Source organism: Triticum urartu, chromosome 2A, assembly GCF_056163025.1.
Source record: "Triticum urartu cultivar PI428250 chromosome 2A, HENAU_Tu73, whole genome shotgun sequence".
Lineage (NCBI taxonomy): Eukaryota > Viridiplantae > Streptophyta > Magnoliopsida > Poales > Poaceae > Triticum > Triticum urartu.
Genome location: NC_141874.1, coordinates 17,315,603 through 17,336,356, shown reverse-complemented (window position 1 = coordinate 17,336,356; position 20,754 = coordinate 17,315,603). Strand labels below are relative to the sequence as shown.

General features: G+C 43.3%; 1 protein-coding gene across 1 annotated transcript; it reads right to left on the bottom strand.

The window, feature by feature from the left end:
- Window positions 1-224: 224 nt before the first annotated feature.
- Window positions 225-18,302, bottom strand: LOC147982968 (uncharacterized). Its single transcript, XM_087540603.1, has 2 exons — window positions 18,181-18,302; window positions 225-894 (listed from the first exon to the last, which is right to left on the bottom strand). The coding sequence occupies exons 1-2, from the start codon at window positions 18,300-18,302 to the stop codon at window positions 225-227; spliced, it is 792 nt and encodes a 263-aa protein (XP_087396729.1).
- Window positions 18,303-20,754: the final 2,452 nt, after the last annotated feature.

Below are 20,754 nucleotides of genomic sequence, written 5' to 3'. Positions count from 1 at the left end.
AGCGTGATGCCACCCAGTCGCGGCGTCCACGGATTTTTATGAAAATTAAAGTGCGGCACAAACATGGCGTAAATTCAACCATTTTCGGCGAGTTCATACATATTTCGGCAAGTTCAAACCAAATTCAACCAAACACGACGAGAGTTCATACATATTTAAAATATTTTACAAAAAAACACACTACTAGGCCCGCCGTCTCCCTCGCCTCGCCGCTCGTCGACGTTCTACATGCCGAGAAGGCTGTAGAACCGCGTGTAGTCGCCGCCGTCATCGTCGTCGTTGTCGTCGTCGCCTCCGCCGCGGCCGCCGTCCCTGCTGCAATCCTCCCCCGGCTGGCGCGGCGGGTTGGACGGTCCGGCGGTGTCCTCGTCGTCTTCGCTGTCGAGGATCACGACGTCGTGCTCGTCCTCGCGCCCACGCTTGCGGGCGGCAATCTCCTCCAGGGCCCGGCGCTGCCGGACCATCTCGTCGCAGAGGTAGTCGTCGCGCACCCACCGTACGTCGTCCTCGTCGGAGAAGCCGCGCCGGGCTAGCTCCTCGTACTCCGAGGGGAGGCTGGGCTCCGGTTTGGGCGCGACGAGGACGAGGCGGCCAGAGGCAGGGGTGGAGTCGGCGATGCGGACACCGGAGCGGCGGGTGCGCCGGCTGACAGGCGTGTCCTGGGGCTCCGGCTTGATGGGGCGGAGGCAGGGAGAGCCGCTCGACCGATCGGACGAGGAGGACGCCCCGGGGTCCATGCGCCTCGGCGTCCACGAGCTCCCACGGCGCCGAGAGAAGGACGGGGGCTCGGGGTACTCCAGTCTCGGCGTGTTGCCGTCCTCGATGTACTCGAGGACGGCCTCCAGCGTGCGGCCGGGCACGCCCCACCATCGGCGCTGCCCCTCATAGTTGAGCCTGCCGGAGGGCACGACGCCGTTGGTGGCCTCGAGCTGCTCGGCGTGACGGCGGCGGAAGTACGGCTCCCAGACCGGGCTGTCGGGGACGTAGCGCGGCCCCTCCCTCGCCGCCCGCGGCAGGTAGGCGCAGATACGCGCGATCTCCGCACGCCGCGCCGCCCCGGTGGGCGGTGGTGGCACCGGGACCCCGCCGGCGCTGATTCTCCACGCCCCGGGCACCCGCATGTCCGGCGGGACCGGGTACTCGGCCTCGAAGAGGAGCCGAGTTTCTTCCCCGTGAAGGTGGCGGCGGCCGAAGCCGTTCGCCGTCGCCTGGGAATCGTTCGGCCATTTCTTTGAACTGGGACGGCGAGGGGAGAGGGAGGAAGGGGAGAGAGGGCGCGTTGGCGGTGGAGACTCTGTGCGTGCCACCGGCGCGCTGGGGTCGGCTTATATAGGCGGAGGTGCCGCGAGCACGCGTGGCCGCCGCGTCTACGCGTGGCATGCGCGGGGACGCGCGTCGTCACGCCTTCACTGCGCCGCCCGTGAGGCATCAATGGCGGGGGCTGACCGGCGCGGCAGCGCGCGGCAGCTTTGTCATTGATTCGCCGCGGGAAACGAGGCGATGAGGACGACGAAGCGGCGAGAAGCGAGACGACTCGCAGACAAGGAGGCCCCGCGGCTCTTTCGTGCCAAAGACGATTCGCCCGACGCCCCCGAGCGCCCCTAGCACGCCGGGTTCGGGTTGGGTCCGCCGGCGCCAATTTCGGCCCGAGCCGGCGAAAATTGGGTCCTTGGGGCGCGACTGGGCCGATTTTTTTGCGCCGGCGGCCGAAAAATCGCCTGCGGGCCTTATTGGGGGCGCGGCTGGAGATGCTCTAACATCTGATGGTGAATCATGGCAGAGTGAACTGCTTAACAACACGTGTTGGGTTTAAAAAATCATTTGAGTTTTTTAATATTTATTTAAGATATTGAAAAAAGGTAAAACACCGGATTTTTTTTGAAAACACACCCAATGTTTGATATTTCAAACATTTTTGTTAAACGTGGTTATTTTTTGTAATTACAAATAATTTTAGAAAAATACAAAAAATTGTTTCAACATAAAACAATTTTGTAAAAATTTAAACAATTTAATTAAATTTTTTTGTAATTTTAAAAGATTTTGAACAATCAATAGAAAAAGAAAATTGTGTTAGTTAAAAAAATTCTGGATGAGGATCATTATTTGGAATTCCTTTTGTTTTTTGCAAAAATAGGAATAAGTTCTGAGTCTGTGAGAGAAGTTAGAAAATGCGAACATTTTTAGTACTCTGAACAATTTTTGAAAAACATCAGTAGTTTTGAAATTCCCTAAATATCTTTTGAGTTATGAAAAAAATTGACATATATTTTTGTGAAATTTTAAATATTGTTTAAAAGGACGAACATTTTTCAAAAAGTGAACACTTTTGGAAAAGATAAAAGGAAAAAAAGATAAAAAGAAATAGAAAATAAAAAGGAAAAGAAATGAAACGAGAAACAGAAACAGAAAACGGATAAAGGAAAAATGAAAATATAAAACGAAAAAACCAGTAAAAAATATATAAATCTGTAAAGAAAACATTCTAGAAGTTTCCAAAACCGGCAATATCGCTGTTGTAAAGTGGGCCGGCTCATTGCTCCCGACAAGACACAATGAGGGTGATATACAGATTTACGTTGATTAGTTTGCATCTGACTTTCCTCCATTTTCCGTATCATATATTATGTGGGATTCCGTGGCCGAGGCCTAATAACACATTTTTCTTTTGGTAAATGTTGTTAAAATATAGCATTTTGTTTGTGTATTTTTTTAAAGAAAATCATATCAACCAAATAAATATTCATGACATTTCAAAAGTTGTAAAGACTTTTTATAATTAGGTTGTTTACATTTCTACAAATCTTTATGGATTGTCAAAAATTGGTCGCAAGATTTGACAAATTGTTTTGTACCATTAAATAATATTTGTGAGATTTTAAAAATGTTGATAACAATTTAAACATATTCACACAATTTTAAAACATCTTTATTACGTTTAAAAAATGTTACATGTGTGCTTAAATTTCTACAGAATCTATTTAAAAAATGTTAAGTGTGCATTTGACTAATTTTCATCATGGATTTATATAAAAAAATTATCATCTATTTGTAATTTCAATGTGCATCTGGAAAATGCTCAAACGGTACACAGAAATTGTTCACCTTGTATGTATTTTCAATTTTATTAATCACATTTAAATTAAATATTCATGAACTATAAATATTTTGCACACAGTTTTCGAAAAATATCCACAGAATACTAAAAATATCAGGGCCATTTATTTACTTTTGCAGCATACAGAAATATTTGCACGTTTCATTTTAAAAAATAAATGCCTTCTTTGAAGTTCAAACACGTATTGCAAGATGTTCCCTTTGTATTAATGTTTTATTCCAAATGAGCATTTCGCAAAATATTCAACAACTACTTTGAAAAGTTTTAATGTTTATGCAGTAAATATTTAAAGTGTATCTGAAAATGTTGAACGTCTATAAGAAGTATGTTTAACATATATTAAAATATCGTTACGTATTAAAAATGATAAATAATGAAAATAAATAAAAAGGAGCTAGTAAAGAATTCAAAAAGGAAATTGATAAAACCAATAGAGACAAAAAACGTAAAAACAAGAAAACTAATAGTTAAAAAAAATGAAAAGTAAAAAATCGAACAAATGTTTCTAAAATGGGTCGGTCCTTGTCTGTAGAAATTTCCAAAACCGCTCTATTTGATCGGCTCATGAAAGCGATTTCGCAGTCGAGCGCACAGGCGAGAGGAGCATACATCTCGTAGTAAGCAAGACATTGCTCTTGTACTTAGTGAGGCTAACAACAAAGGTTGAAAGGTTGAGTATATATAAATCCTAGGGTTAATCAATTTTAGCTAGTTGATAGGAAAATACGAATTAATGGTAATGGTCTTAGGGCGATTTAGTTCGGGGAAAGGGGAAGGGGAAGAAAAATTCTATGAACCTTTCCTTTTTTTTCATTAAGTTCAAGTCTGACGAGAGTAATATTCTACAACTGACAACTCACTTATTTTCAGACGGACGCACTTCCTATCTAGGATTTTATTTACTACTCCTTTATATTCCAACATGTCAATCGTCAAATGCTTTGGCAATTTCCCCGCGTCCGATGAAGCAATATAATTTTACGCTATGTATATATATTGCTTCATAAGACCCAAAAAAAGATAGTCATAAGACCCAAAAAATGCTTTTTATGTATATTTTACACTATGTTTTAATATTTATAATGTTATGTAACTAATAAGACCCAAAAAATGCTTTTTATGTATATTTTACACTATGTTTTAATGTTTTTAATGTTATGTAACTAATAAGACCCAAAAAATGCTTTTTATGTTTAACTATGTTTTTATGTATATTTTACACTCCGCCTGTGTCGCACGCACCGTTCGGCTTAATCGGCATTATTCTTCCACCTGCTAGTAAAATCTGTAGAATATTATAGTAATAGAATTAATTCGGTTACCATCTGCATGCATCAGTCACCGTCCCGCCATCATTTCTTTTTGTAGATGCATGGCCGTAACAACACATCGTAAACAATCATAAGAAATATAGTAACCCAATAATTTCAGTTACTATCTCCACCCACTAGTTCACGCACCGCCACCATTTGTCTTTTTTACATCCATGCTAATAATGATACATAGTAATCAACCATGAAAAAAGTAGTAACATATTTAATTTGGTTACTGGCTGGAGATGCAGGTGCATGGTCCCACCACCATTTTTTCTTTCTATATGCCTCCTTGGAATGGCATATAGTAATCAACCTTGAGAATTATAGTAGCATAGTAATTGTTCATGAAAAACTTGATAATAGAACAAATTAGATTACTGCATGTCTGCATCGTATGCTTTTGTGGACTCTTGTTTCACATGGTAGGAATGGTAACCCAATTAAAACAGTTACCATCCGCATGCATTGGTCCCATCCTTTATTCTCGTTTCCCATGCTAGTAAAAAACCATGATAAATATAGTAACAGGTTTAAATGAATTACGGCCAACCTGCAATGTACTTCGTCTAGCATCCTCGATTCGCACGCTAGTAAAACGCCAGCCAAACATAGTAAATGAATTAAGTTATTTACCATATGCATGCATGTGGCTGCGCTAATTAAAGAATGACGTAACCGATTAGCAAACATGGTGCGCTCCACGGGTCGGAGCGTAGAATAAGCACAATGAGCTCGGGCTCACTTTAGCGCACCTAATATATATATATATATATATATATATATATATATATATATATATATATATATATATATATATATATATATATCACCCAGGATACAGAATAAGTTATTCTTCACCCGAGGTAACCTTACGATCGCTTCATAAACAAATTATGTTTGGAATACAAATAGTTACATTTATATTGATTCACTAAGTAAAATTTGGTATAAGTAAAAACAAAAAATAGGTTATAAGATCAGAAAAATATCGCATTTTATGTATGTTTGACACCATATTTTTACGTTTGTAACTTTACCTAACATAAAATATTTTTTACGACGAGTATATATTTTCTTACGTTCTCTTTTTACGTATGACATAAGACAAAATTTACGAAACTTAAAAATACGGTGCATTGATATCAAAATAGAGAGGAGGTGAAGAATAACTATTCCTCACCCGGGGTGACGAATAGCGCGAGCCTACCATTCATCACGCAGGGTGCACAATAAGTTATTCTTCACCCTAGTTAATCTAGATCGTTTCATAAATAAATTACATATGGAATACAGATAATTACATTCATATCGATTCACTACGTAAAATTCGGCATAAAAAACAAAAAATATAGATCATAAAACCAGAAAAATTACATTTTGTGTATATTTTAAACTATATTTTTACGTCTATAATTTTGTTACGTTCTCTTATTACATATGAAATAAGACAAAAATTTACGAAATGTAAAATTACGATGCATTAATGTTAAAATAGAGGGGATGAAGAACAATTATTCCTCACCCAGGGTGACGAATAGTCAATCCCTAACTTATTCTACACCCCTAGTAATGCTCTATACAAAATATAGTAACGTAGCATAAAAAATATAGTATTTCTTTTGACAATGGAGGAAATAAAAAACTTGGATAGCAATTTGTTTTAAGAATTACTACATTTGATACAGTATTCTACTAAATTTTGTACGTAGGGTTACTGGGGTGTAGAATAAGCTATTCTCCACTCACGCTTAGTATAGGAGATGGGTATAACTACACCCGGTAGTAGAATGCATTTCCCTAACTTAGCCTAAGCGCATTGTAAGTAATCGTATGCTCCGGCCACTGTGAAGCGCACCACTAACCGACCCTTCCTCTAACTTGTCTAACCCAACCATCCTGGTCGATGTAGTAAACTGATCGTAACAACAAAAAAGCTATAGTAATGCTATTACTACATCGATGTGGTAGATTGATCGTAACATAGGGAAAAAATTGTAGTAATGCCATTTCTATCTACCCTGTAACAGTAAATTGTTCGTAACCGAGGAAAAATCTAGTAATGCCATTACTTCATACCTCCTTAAATCGATAGTAACAAAGGTAAAAATATGTAGTAATGCCATTACTACCTACCTCGTGATAGCTAATACCAACCAACTTGTGTTGAGTCTGCACGGAATACTAACAACATTACTTGCATTGACTGTCCACAAATGGTTGCTAGTAATGAAATTACTACCTATCTACAGAGCATGTAGTAATACGTTACTACATGTCTCAGCAATGTTTTACTATGTTTAGGGATGAAACCATCGATATATCACTACGCGTGGTAAAAAAACCTAGGCTCGTTACCATCTATACTATATCTTACTGGCAATGAATAGTGACCCTAAAATTAGGACGTAGCCGACCAACACATGGTAACAGAATTAAATGTGTTACTTTCTTTGCACATGACGTTACCCTCAAACATTTTTGCGGTGGAGAGTGGCCTTCTCCACGTGACCTGCGCGCCCGATTAGGACTAGCTGGAGCGCGGTATCGGTGTCAAAACTGACGGATCTCGGGTAGGGGGTCCTGAACTGTGCGTCTAAGGCGGATGGTAACAGGAGGCGGGGGACAAAATGTTTACTCAGGTTGGGGCCTCTCAATGGAGGTAATACCCTACTTCCTGCTTGATTGATCTTGATGATATGAGTATTACAAGAGTTGATCTACCATGAGATCATAGAGGCTAAACCCTATAAGCTAGCCTATGGTATGATTGTTGTTGTCCTACGGACTAAACCCTCCGGTTTATATAGACACCGGAGGGGGGCTAGGGTTACAAGACACGGTTACAAGGGAGGAGATCTACATATCCGTATTACGAAGCTTGCCTTCCACGCCAAGGAGAGTCCCATCCGGACACGAGACGAAGTCTTCAATCTTGTATCTTCATAGTCCAACAGTCCGGCCAAAGGATATAGTCCGGCTGTCCGAGGACCCCTAATCCAAGACTCCCTCAGTAGTCCCCGAACTAGGCTTCAATGGCGATGAGTCCGGCGTGCTGATTGTCTTCGGCATTGCAAGGTGGGTTCTTCTCCAAATTCTGAATACTTGTTTGAGTAGTGTCCGGCTTCCCATAAATGTTGCACTCCTTGGCTTCTGCGCCTAATAATGGATATTCTCCACGCGTCGAGCGAATGCGAGAAGTCGGGGCATTTTTACAATTGCCACCCTAGCCCTGTGGGTAAATCACCTATTTAAAGAGACGGGGGTTCTCAGATCCAGATCACACCATCCTCCCACAACGAGTATCCATCGGAGCGCGCCCGGAAAAAAATCATTCCAACATGGTCGGTCGTCGCAGCTCCTCCTCTCGCTCCCGTAGCCCTGAGCCCGGCAATTGGAAGAAGTGTTCCATCTCCCACAGCCAATTAGTGGAGTTGCAGACCCAGGGATTTCTCCCTCCAGTGTATATGGTCCCCGTTCGAGCCGGGCTCGCCACCTATAACGGCAGGGAGCAAGCGGAGATCTTTCCCAACCCATCCATGGGGGAGCGGGTATGCCTCGTCCCTTACTTATTAAGAGGGCTTGGATTTCCAATTCATCCGTTCCTCCACGGGCTCCTGGAGTTCTACGGCCTCCAACTGCATAATTTCACTCCCGCCTCCATACTACACATTGCTGGACATGTCGCCTTCTGCGAGCTATTTCTGGGCTGCGAAGCTCATTTCAAGCTATGGAAGAGGCTATTCTGCCTCGTACCCCATACACAGGAGGGGTCACTGTACCAAGTTGGCGGAGCCGAAATATGGCGCATCACCGGGACCGGATACCTGTCCGGTACTCCGAAGAAGACATCCGAGGACTGGCCTTCGGAGTGGTTTTATATGGAGGATGTCCCCCTTCCGGACCCTATTCGGATGGGCCTCCCTGAGTTCGACAACGCTCCCCTGAAGAAACACCGCAGCTGGCGCCCTTGGAACCCTCAGGAGGAAGACAACGGAGAAGTCCTTTACCTGATGGGCCGGATAAAAATGCTGGCTCAATCAGGACTGACAATAATCGAGGTTATGTTAGTATGTATAATGTGGGGGTACAACCACTTCAATATCGAGGGCACCCCATGTGGCACTTTAACGGGGAAGATGATGCCACCCGCTGCGGGCGTAAGGGACTGGACTCAGTTTCTGCTCTAGCAAAAATTCTGTCCAATTTGTAGGTCCGGCAAGATGCCGATGGTGCCTTCGTGGTATGAGCTATCGCAATGCATGTAGGAACTTAGGATATTATCTTGTTTGTTAGTTCATTGAGTGCATGCATTATTTGTTAGATGGTTAGCCGGCCCGTGAGTTAGTGGCCGTTGTGGTGTGAGTGCACTACTAGAATCTAGTGCACTCGGCGTATAAGGGCCTATAACCGCTGGCAAAGCCTTTGCTGAGTGGTACACTCGGCAAAAGCCACCTGGCGTACACCTCTCCGGCAAACAGGAATTTACCGTGAGCCAGGGCACGAGCACTCGGCAAAGACTTTGCCAAGAGCCAAACAATACAACTCGGCAAAATAAAGTGACTTTCACGTCGGCTGGTTCCGTCAGCTGTTTGCCGAGAGTGGCTCTCGGCAAAGATGCCACAGCCAACAGCTGGCACATGCCACTTTGCCGAGAGTTTCTCTCGGCAAAGCTGCCACAGCCAACTGCCAGCGTGCCACTTTGCCGAGAGCAGCTCTCGGCAAAGATCTGTTTCCAGACAACTTTTTACTGCTTTCCCCCTGATAACAATACACAAACAAGCATTTCAACTTTTTACACAAAAAAGCATTTCAACGAACTATTTTAGTAATGGCTATGTGAGTTTTTTATTAGGCATTGAGACTTGAAATGCTTGTTTGTGTATTGTCATCACTCATACTACAATCAAAAGCATCACAAGTGGCAATCTAAGAAGTCCATACATGACTACATCACCAAATCAACGCCAAACTATCTAGGTGGACTACTCAGAGGTGTAGTCCGTGAAACCGGTGATCGTGGTGTTGGGGAACGTAGTAATTTCAAAAAATTTCCTATGCACACGCAAGATCATGGTGATGCACAGCAACGAGAGGGGAGAGTGTTGTCTACGTACCCACACAGACCGACTGCGGAAGCGATCACACAAAGTAGAGGAAGTAGTCGTACGTCTTCCCGATCCGACCGATCCAAGCACCGTTACTCCGGCACCTCCGAGTTCTTAGCACACGTACAGCTCGATGACAATCCCCGGGCTCCGATCCAGCAAAGCGTCGGGGAAGAGTTCCATCAGCACGACGGCATGGTGACGATCTTGATGTTCTATTGTCGCAGGGCTTCGCCTAAGCACTATAACGATATGATCGAGGTGGAATATGGTGGCAGGGGGCACCGCACACGGCTAAGGAACGATCTCAATGATCAACTTGTGTGTCCTAGGGTGCCCCCCTGCCCCCGTATATAAAGGATCCAAGGGGGAGGGGCTGGCCGGCCAAGGAGGGTGCGCCAGGAGAGTCCTACTCCCTCTGGGAGTAGGATTCCCCCCCCCCCCAATCCTAGTTGGAATAGGATTCCTCGACGGGGGGAAGAGAGAGAGGGGGGCCGGCCACCTCTCCTAGTCCTAATAGGACTAGGGGAGGGGGGAGGCGCGCGGCCACCTTGGGCTGCCCCTTTCTCCTTTCCACTAAAGCCCACTAAGGCCCATATAGTTCCCGGGGGGTTCCGGTAACCTCCCGGTACTCCGGTAAAATCCCGATTTCACCCGGAACACTTTCGATATCCAAACATAGGCTTCCAATATATCAATACTTATGTCTCGACCATTTCGAGACTCCTCGTCATGTCCCCGATCTCATCCGGGACTCGGAACTCCTTCGGTACATCAAAACTCATAAACTCATAATATAACTGTCATCGAAACCTTAAGCGTGCGGACCCTACGGTTCGAGAACAATGTAGACATGACCGAGACACGTCTCTGGTCAATAACCAATAGCGGGACCTGGATGCCCATATTGGCTCCTACATATTCTACGAAGATCTTTATCGGTCAGACCGCATAACAACATACGTTGTTCCCTTTGTCATCGGTATGTTACTTGCCCGAGATTCGATCGTCGGTATCCAATACCTAGTTCAATCTCGTTACCGGCAAGTCTCTTTACTTGTTCCATAATACATCATCTCGCAACTAACTTATTAGTTGCAATGCTTGCAAGGCTTATGTGATGTGCATTACCGAGAGGGTCCAGAGATACCTCTCCGACAATCGGAGTGACAAATCCTAATCTCGAAATACGCCAACCCAACATCTACCTTTGGAGACACCTGTAGTACTCCTTTATAATCACCCAGTTACGTTGTGACGTTTGGTAGCACCCAAAGTGTTCCTCCGGCAAACGGGAGTTGCATAATCTCATAGTCATAGGAACATGTATAAGTCATGAAGAAAGCAATAGCAACATACTAAACGATCGGGTGCTAAGCTAATGGAATGGGTCATGTCAATCAGATCATTCAACTAATGATGTGATCCCGTTAATCAAATAACAACTCTTTGTTCATGGTTAGGAAACATAACCATCTTTGATTAACGAGCTAGTCAAGTAGAGGCATACTAGTGACACTCTGTTTGTCTATGTATTCACACATGTATTATGTTTCCGGTTAATACAATTCTAGCATGAATAATAAACATTTATCATGATATAAGGAAATAAATAATAACTTTATTATTGCCTCTAGGGCCTATTTCCTTCAGTCTCCCACTTGCACTAGATTCAATAATCTAGTTCACATCGCTATGTGATTAACACCAATAGTTCACATCTTTATGTGATTGGTTCACATCTCCATGTGACTAACACCCAAAGGGTTTACTAGATTCAATAATCTAGTTCACATCGCTATGTGATTAACACCCAAAGAGTGATCATGTTTTGCTTGTGAGAAAAATTTAGTCAACGGGCCTGCCAAATTCAGATCCGTATGTATTTTGCAAAATTCTATGTCTACAATGCTCTGCACGGAGCTACTCTAGCTAATTGCTCCCACTTTCAATATGTATCCAGATTGAGACTTAGAATCATCTGGATCAGTGTCAAAAACTTGCATCGACGTAATCCTTTTACGATGAACCTTTTTTCACGTCCATAATCGAGAAACATATCCTTATTTCACTAAGGATAATTCTGACCGCTGTCCAGTGATCTACTCCTAGATCACTATTGTACTCCCTTGCCAAATTAGTGCAGGGTATACAATAGATCTGGTACACAGCATGACATACTTTATAGAACCTATGGCCAAGGCATAGGGAATGACTTTCATTCTCTTTCTATCTTCTGCCGTGGTCAGGCTTTGAGTCTTACTCAACTTCACACCTTGTAACACAGGCAAGAACCCTTTCTTTGCTTGATCCATTTTGAACTTTTTCAAAATCTTTTCAAGGTATGTGCTTTGTGAAAGTACAATTAAGCGTCTTGATCTATCTCTATAGATCTTTATGCCTAATATGTAAGCAGCTTCTCTGAGGTCCTTCATTGAAAAACTCTTATTCAAGTATCCCTTTATGCTATCCAGAAATTCTATATCATTTCCAATCAGTAATATGTCATCCACATATAATATCAGAAATGCTACAGAGCTCCCACTCACTTTCTTGTAAATACTGGCTTCTCCGAAAGTCTGTATAAAACCAAATGCTTTGATCACACTATGAAAGCGTTTATTCCAACTCCGAGAGGCTTGCACCAGTCCATAAATGGATCGCTGGAGCTTGCACACTTTGTTAGCTCCCTTTGGATCGACAAAACCTTCTGGTTGCATCATATACAACCCTTCTTCCAGAAATCCATTCAGGAATGCAGTTTTGACATCCATCTGCCAAATTTCATAATCATAAAATGCGGCAATTGCTAACATGAGTCGGACAGACTTAAGCATCGCTACAGGTGAGAAGGTCTCATCGTAGTCAACCCCTTGAACTTGTCAAAAACCTTTCGCGACAAGTCGAGCTTTGTAGACAGTAACATTACCATCAGCGTCAGTCTTCTTCTTGAAGATCCATTTATTCTCAATTGCTTGCCGATCATCGGGCAAGTCAACCAAAGTCCATACTTTGTTCTCATACATGGATCCCATCTCAGATTTCATGGCTTCAAGCCACTTTGCGGAATCTGGGCTCATCATCGCTTCCTCATAGTTCGCAAGTTCGTCATGGTCTAGTAACATGACTTCCAGAACAGGATTACCGTACCACTCTGGTGCGGATCTCATTCTGGTTTACCTACGAGATTCGGTAGTAACTTGATCTGAAGTTACATGATCATCATCATTAGCTTCCTCACTAATTAGTGTAGTAGTCACAAGAACAGATTTTTGTGATGAACTACTTTCCAATAAGGGAGAAGGTACAATTACCTTATCAAGTTTTCTACTTTCCTCCCACTCACTTCTTTCGAGAGAAACTCCTTCTCTAGAAAGGATCCATTCTTAGCAACGAATGTCTTGCCTTTGGATCTGTGATAGAAGGTGTACCCAACAGTTTCCTTTGGGTATCCTATGAAGACATATTTCTCCGATTTGGTTTTGAGCTTATCAGGATGAAACCTTTTTTCATATAAGCATCACAATCCCAAACTTTAAGAAACGACAACTTTGGTTTCTTGCCAAACCACAGTTCAGATTGTGTCGTCTCAACGGACTTAGATGGTGCCCTTTTTAATGTGAATGCAGCTGTCTTTAATGCATAACCCCAAAACGATAGTGGTAAATCGGTAAGAAACATCATAGGTCGCACCATATCTAATAAAGTACGGTTATGACGTTCGGACACACCATTACATTGTGGTGTTCCAGCTGGCGTGAGTAGTGAAACTATTTCACATTGTTTTTTTTAACTGAAGACCAAACTCGTAACTCAAATATTTGTCTCCGCGATCAGATCGTAGAAACTTTATTTTCTTGTCACGATGATTTTCCACTTCACTCTGAAATTCTTTGAACTTTTCAAATGTTTCATACTTATGTCTCATCAAGTAGATATACCTATATCTTCTCAAATCATCTGTGAAGATCAGAAAATAATGATACCTGTCGCGAGCCTCAATATTCATCGGACCACATACATCAGTATGTATGATTTCCAACAAATCTGTTGCTCGCTCCATTGTTCCGAAGAATGGAGTCTAGTCATCTTGCCCATGAGGCATGGTTCGCAAGCATCAATTGATTCATAATCAAGTGATTCAAAAAGCCCATCAGCATGGAGTTTCTTCATGCGCTTTACACCAATATGACCTAAACGGTAGTGCCACAAATAAGTTGCACTATCATTATTAACTTTGCATCTTTTGGTTTCAATATTATGATTATGTGTATCACTACGATCGAGATCCAACGAACTATTTTCATTGGGTGTGTAACCATATAAGGTTTTATTCATGTAAATAGAACAACAATTTATTCTCCTACTTAAATGAATAACTGTATTACAATAAACATGATCAAATCATATTCATGCTCAACGCAAACACCAAATAACACTTATTTAGGTTCAACACTAATCCCGAAATTATAGGGAGTGTGCGATGATGATCATATCAATCTTGGAACCACTTCCAACACACATCGTCACTTCACCCTTAACTAGTCTCTGTTTATTCTGCAACTCCCGTTTCGAGTTACTAATCTTAGCAACTGAACTAGTATCAAATACTTAGGGGTTGCTATAAACACTAGTAAAGTACACATCAATAACATGTATATCAAATATACTTATGTTCACTTTGCCATCCTTCTTATCCGCCAATCACTTGGGGTAGTTCCGCTTCTAGTGACCAGTCCCTTTGCAGTAGAAGCACTTAGTCTCAGGCTTAGGACCAGACTTTGGGCTTCTTCACTTGAGTTCTTCTTGAAGTTCCCCTTCTTTCCTTTGCCCTTTTATTGAAACTAGTGGTCTTGTTAACCATCAACACTTGATGTTTTTCTTGATTTCTACCTTCGTCGATTTCAGCATCACGAAGAGCTTGGGAATTACTTTTGTCATCCCTTGCATATTATAGTTCATCATGAAGTTCTACTAACTTGGTGATGGTGACTAGAGAATTCTGTCAATCACTATTTTATCTGGAAGATTAACTCCCACTTGATTCAAGCGATTGTAGTACCCAGACAATCTGAGCACATGCTCACTAGTTGAGCGATTCTCCTCCATCCTTTAGCTATAGAACTTATTGGAGACTTCATATCTCTCAATTCGGGTATTTGCTTGAAATATTAACTTCAACTCCTGGAACATCTTATATGGTCCATGACGTTCAAAACGTCTTTGAAGTCCCGATTCTAAGCCGTTAAGCATGGTGCACTAAACTATCAAGTAGTCATCATATTGAGCTAGCCAAACGTTCATAATGTCTGCATCTGCTCCTGCAATAGGTCTGTCACCTAGCGGTGCATCAAGGACATAATTCTTCTGTGCAACAATGAGGATAGACCTCAGATCACGGATCCAATCCGCATCATTGCTACTAACATCTTTCAACACAATTTTCTCTAGGAACATATCAAAATAAACATATGAAAGCAACAAGGCGAGCTATTGATCCACAACATAGATATGCTAATACTACCAGGACTAAGTTCATGATAAATTAAAGTTCAATTAATCATATTACTTAAGAACTCCCACTTAGATAGACATCCCTCTAATCCTCTAAGTGATCACGTGATCCAAATCAACTAAACCATGTCCGATCATCACGTGAAATGGAGTAGCTTTCAATGGTGAACATCACTATGTTGATCATATCTACTATATGATTCACGCTCGACCTTTCGGTCTCAGTGTTCCGAGGCCATATCTGCATATGCTAGGCTCGTCAAGTTTAACCTGAGTATTCTGCGTGTGCAAAACTGGCTTGCACCCGTTGTAGATGTACGTAGAGCTTATCACACCCAATCATCACCTGGTGTCTGGGCACGACGAACTTTGGCAACGGTGCATACTCAGGGAGAACACTTTTATCTTGAAATTTAGTGAGGAATCATCTTATAATGCTACCGTCAATCAAAGCAAGATAAGATGCATAAAAGATAAACATCACATGCAATCAAAATATGTGACATGATATGGCCATCATCATCTTGTGCCTTTGATCTCCATCTCCAAACCATCATCATGATTTCCATCGTCACCGGCATGACACCATGATCTCCATCATCTTGATCTATATCAATATGTCGTCACATGGTTGTCTTGCCAACTATTGCTCTTTCAACTATTGCTATCGCATAGCGATAAAGTAAAGCAATTATTTGGCGCTTGCATCTTATGCAATAAAGAGACAACCATAAGGCTTTTGCCAGTTGCCGATAACTTCAACAAAACATGATCATCTCATACAACAACTTATATCTCATCACGTTTTGACCATATCACATCACAACATGCCCTACAAAAACAAGTTAGACGTCCTCTACTTTGTTGTTGCAAGTTTTACGTGGCTGCTACGGGCTTAAGCTAGAACCAATCTCACCTACGCATCAAAACCACAATGATATTTTGTCAAATAGACTCCGTTTTAAACTTCGCAAGGACCGGGCGTAGCCACACTTGGTTCAACTAAAGTTGGAGAAACTGACACCCGCCAGCCACCTGTGTGCAAAGCACGGCGGTAGAACCAGTCTCGCGTAAGCGTACGCGTAATGTCGGTCCGGGCCGCTTCATCCAACAATACCGCCGAACCAAAGTGTGAAATGCTGGTAGGCAGTATGACTTATATCGCCCACAACTCACTTGTGTTCTACTCGTGCATATAACATCAAACCATAAAACCTAGGCTCTGATACCACTGTTGGGGAACGTAGTAATTTTAAAAAATTTCCTACGCACACGCAAGATCATGGTGATGCACAGCAACGAGAGGGGAGAGTGTTGTCTACGTACCCACGCAGACCGACTGCGGAAGTGATCACACAAAGTAGAGGAAGTAGTCGTACGTCTTCCCGATCCGACCGATCCAAGCACCGTTACTCCGGCACCTCCGAGTTCTTAGCACACGTACAGCTCGATGACAATCCCCGGGCTCCGATCCAGCAAAGCGTCGGGGAAGAGTTCCGTCAGCATGACGGCGTGGTGACGATCTTGATGTTCTATTGTCGCAGGGCTTCGCCTAAGCACTACAACGATATGATCAAGGTGGAATATGGTGGCAGGGGGCACCGCACACGGCTAAGGAATGATCTCAATGATCAACTTGTGTGTCCTAGGGTGCCCCCCTGCCCCCGTATATAAAGGATCCAAGGGGGAGGGGCTGGCCGGCCAAGGAGAGCGCGCCAGGAGAGTCCTACCCCCTCTGGGAGTAGGATTCCCCCCCCCCAATCCTAGTTGGAATAGGATTCCTCGAGGGGGGAAGAGAGAGAGGGGAACCGGCCACCTCTCCTAGTCCTAATAGGACTAGGGGAGGGGGGAGGCGCGCGGCCACCTTGGGCTGCCCCTTTCTCCTTTCCACTAAAGCCCACTAAGGCCCATATAGTTCCCGGGGGGTTCCGGTAACCTCCCGGTACTCCGGTAAAATCCCGATTTCATCCGGAACACTTTCGATATCCAAACATAGGCTTCCAATATATCAATATTTATGTCTCGACCATTTCGAGACTCCTCGTCATGTCCCCGATCTCATCCGGGACTCCGAACTCCTTCGGTACATCAAAACTCATAAACTCATAATATAACTGTCATCGAAACCTTAAGCGTGCGGACCCTACGGTTCGAGAACAATGTAGACATGACCGAGACACGTCTCTGGTCAATAACCAATAGCGGGACCTGGATGCCCATATTGGCTCCTACATATTCTACGAAGATCTTTATCGGCAGACCGCATAACAACATACGTTGTTCCCTTTGTCATCGGTATGTTACTTGCCCGAGATTCGATCGTCGGTATCCAATACCTAGTTCAATCTCGTTCCCGGCAAGTCTCTTTACTCGTTCCGTAATACATCATCTCGCAACTAACTTATTAGTTGCAATGCTTGCAAGGCTTATGTGATGTGCATTACCGAGAGGGCCCAGAGATACCTCTCCGACAATCGGAGTGACAAATCCTAATCTCGAAATATGCCAACCCAACATCTACCTTTGGAGACACCTGTAGTACTCCTTTATAATCACCCAGTATCGTTGTGACGTTTGGTAGCACCCAAAGTGTTCCTCCGGCAAACGGGAGTTGCATAATCTCATAGTCATAGGAACATGTATAAGTCATGAAGAAAGCAATAGCAACATACTAAACGATCGGGTGCTAAGCTAATGGAATGGGTCATGTCAATCAGATCATTCAACAAATGATGTGATCCCGTTAATCAAATAACAACTCTTTGTTCATGGTTAGGAAACATAACCATCTTTGATTAACGAGCTAGTCAAGTAGAGGAATACTAGTGACACTCTGTTTGTCTATGTATTCACACATGTATTATGTTTCCGGTTAATACAATTCAAGCATGAATAATAAACATTTATCATGATATAAGGAAATAAATAATAACTTTATTATTGCCCCTAGGGCATATTTCCTTCACGTGGAGTCAGAGTACGTCGGGGCATCCCCCACGGTGGAGGACCAAGTGTCATTGGGAATGTACGTCGGTGGACTCAACGGAGTCGAGTCGTCACACTCCTTACGTGGTGGGGCCTTCTTTTCCTTGGTTGGGGATTCTAATTGGCCAGATCCTCAAAATACTTTATTAGGATAAGCTGCGGGTTCTTCTCAATGAGCGCCGCCAAGCGGTCCTTGGCAAGCTTCTCCTTGACCGCGGAGTCAACCCTAATGGAAGATGCATCGTCGGAGGAAGCCATATCCATGGAATCGATCGGTGCTAACACCTTTCATTACACAATGAAAAATAGCATAAGAATCAAACATCAAAGATTACTTCTAAGCAAATTAATCATGATGGACACTATCTCACGGATATTTTGACTTTCGGTGATGGCCGAGCTGCGCGAGTCCATCGTGCGTGAAAAATGTATATCACAGGACGGACTCGTCCAGGTCGACCGCCATCGGCAAAAGACGATTTTCTTCCTCCAATAACAGCTCTCATCTCTCTCACGTATATATGGTGGAACTCTCTCTACTGGTGGTATATATGGTGGACACTATCTAATGGATATTTCAACTTTCGGTGATGGTCGAGCTGGGCGAGTCCATCGTGCGTGACAAATGTATATCAAAAGAAGAACTCGCCCAGATCGACCGCCAACGTCAAAAGTCGATTTTCCTCCTCCAATAACAACTCTCATCTCTCTCACGTATATATGATGGAACTCTCTTTGCTGGTGGTATATATGGTGGACACTGTCTCATGGATATTTCGACTTTCGGTGATGGTCAAGCTGGGTGAATCCATCGTGCGTGACAAATGTATATCACAAGAAGAATTTGCCTAGATTGACCGCCATCGTCAAAAGTCGATTTCCTTCCTCCATATGGCATCCATACGAACAACAAGAACCATTAGATGCTCCTGACGCTAAAAAATGGCATGATCGCAAAGAGTAACTTGAGGCTATAATGAGATGATGTCAAATTCATGATTTCATGTCACCATTGGATGACTCTCTTCAAGCCGATGGGAATAAATATATAGATGTTCCAAAACAGAGCTCGGATGTAAAAGTCATGACAATCTTAGAGATGCTCGTATTGACACCAGATTAAAGAATGGCCAGAAACCCAATGAATATGGCTTCAAATGGAGAAAGTTTCAACAAGAAAGTTGTGCGTCTCATCGAAACGATCGATTTTGATATAAAGATCGTCCCAATCTGAGGTCTTATGCAAAATATGACGCCCGGAACCAGACACATATGTGGGTACGTCTGATGAGCTGCGTGAATAATTAGCTATTTTACGCGAGCGATTTGACCTTCGAGATTGCCTCTGATGAAAAAACGTTCAACATGAAAGTTGTTCGTATCGTCGAAACGGTCAATATTGCTTTTGGTCTCGTTTCCATCCGAGGTTGTTTACCACCTCAAAAAAGACCCACAATGTGCAGCCAATTTTAGACCGAATAGTTTTGGAAAGTTCAGACAAAACCAATCCGAATTTGACTAGGGTTTTGGACGTGAATCCAAGCCTTTTCCTTGCACGGGAAGTCCATCCCCCTCTTATATACCTAAGGGGTGACAGCCGATTGAACAACACACAATCGATCAAATCATCTACCACTTTTTATCTTTTATCTTTTCTCCTTAACCCTAGTTCTTCTTCTTTCTCGTTCTTCGTCTGTTCTTCTTGTTGCAGGGCAGCAAACCTCGAGGCCCTAGGGGCGATCAGGTCGACCTAGGGTAGCCCATAGCCGCCGCGCGCCCTGACGGGGTCCCTCCCGGGCGTGTGGGTTTTCGGGTCTACAAAAGCGCCCGCCGGGTTGTCTTGCGTACCGCGCTTCTGGCGGGTCTCCTTCGACGTGAGCTGCGGTGCATCACCCCCGGCGTCGAGGGTACACGGTGACGTGTTCGTGTGTGAACACACTTTTTGGCGACTCCGCTAGGGACGAAGCTTTGAACGGTCTCCGGCCCGTTCTTGCTATGAAGAGATCGTCATCAAGTTGCTGCAATCTATAAAGGTAATATGAATACCCAATTCCACTTTGTAGATGCAAATTATCCATATGTTGTTGCTGGATCACCCAATGAGTATAATGTATCGGCTAGCCCTAGTTTTATCAATCATGCATCTAATTATGCGCAAGGGCCGATGCAAAACTATCTTCATGCTTTAAATTTTTATGATTTTAGCAACATACAACATATGTATCCAAACTCTCATGCATCGGCAACCCCACAAATCCATATGCTGATGAACAACATGATGGGTTTGGTTAATCAATTTGAAACACCTCATGTTAAAATTTCCAATAGCATACAAGAAAGTGTTTCACCTTTTTATTCATCGGCAACTAATTTGCAATATGTGAATCCAAACGTGCCGGTGGATAGGGGAATTGACCATGCTACTACTAGTTATTCGGCCAATTACCCTCAACCATCATATGCTACACCTCATGTTAGTAATTTTTCACCACCGTATGCAACTGTAGATGTTCATAATTCGGCCCCGCATCTTCAAGGTCATAGCCGAATAAGTGAAAATTTTACAGGAACACATGTGCTGTCATCAAATACTGTAGCATATAATGCGTACTCTACGCAGTTCAAGAATTTCGGCAACACTCATGAATCATTGCTGAAAGAATCTGAAAGTATTGCGGAGCAATCCCTTCCAGAAGCGGTTGTGGCTGCATTAAAA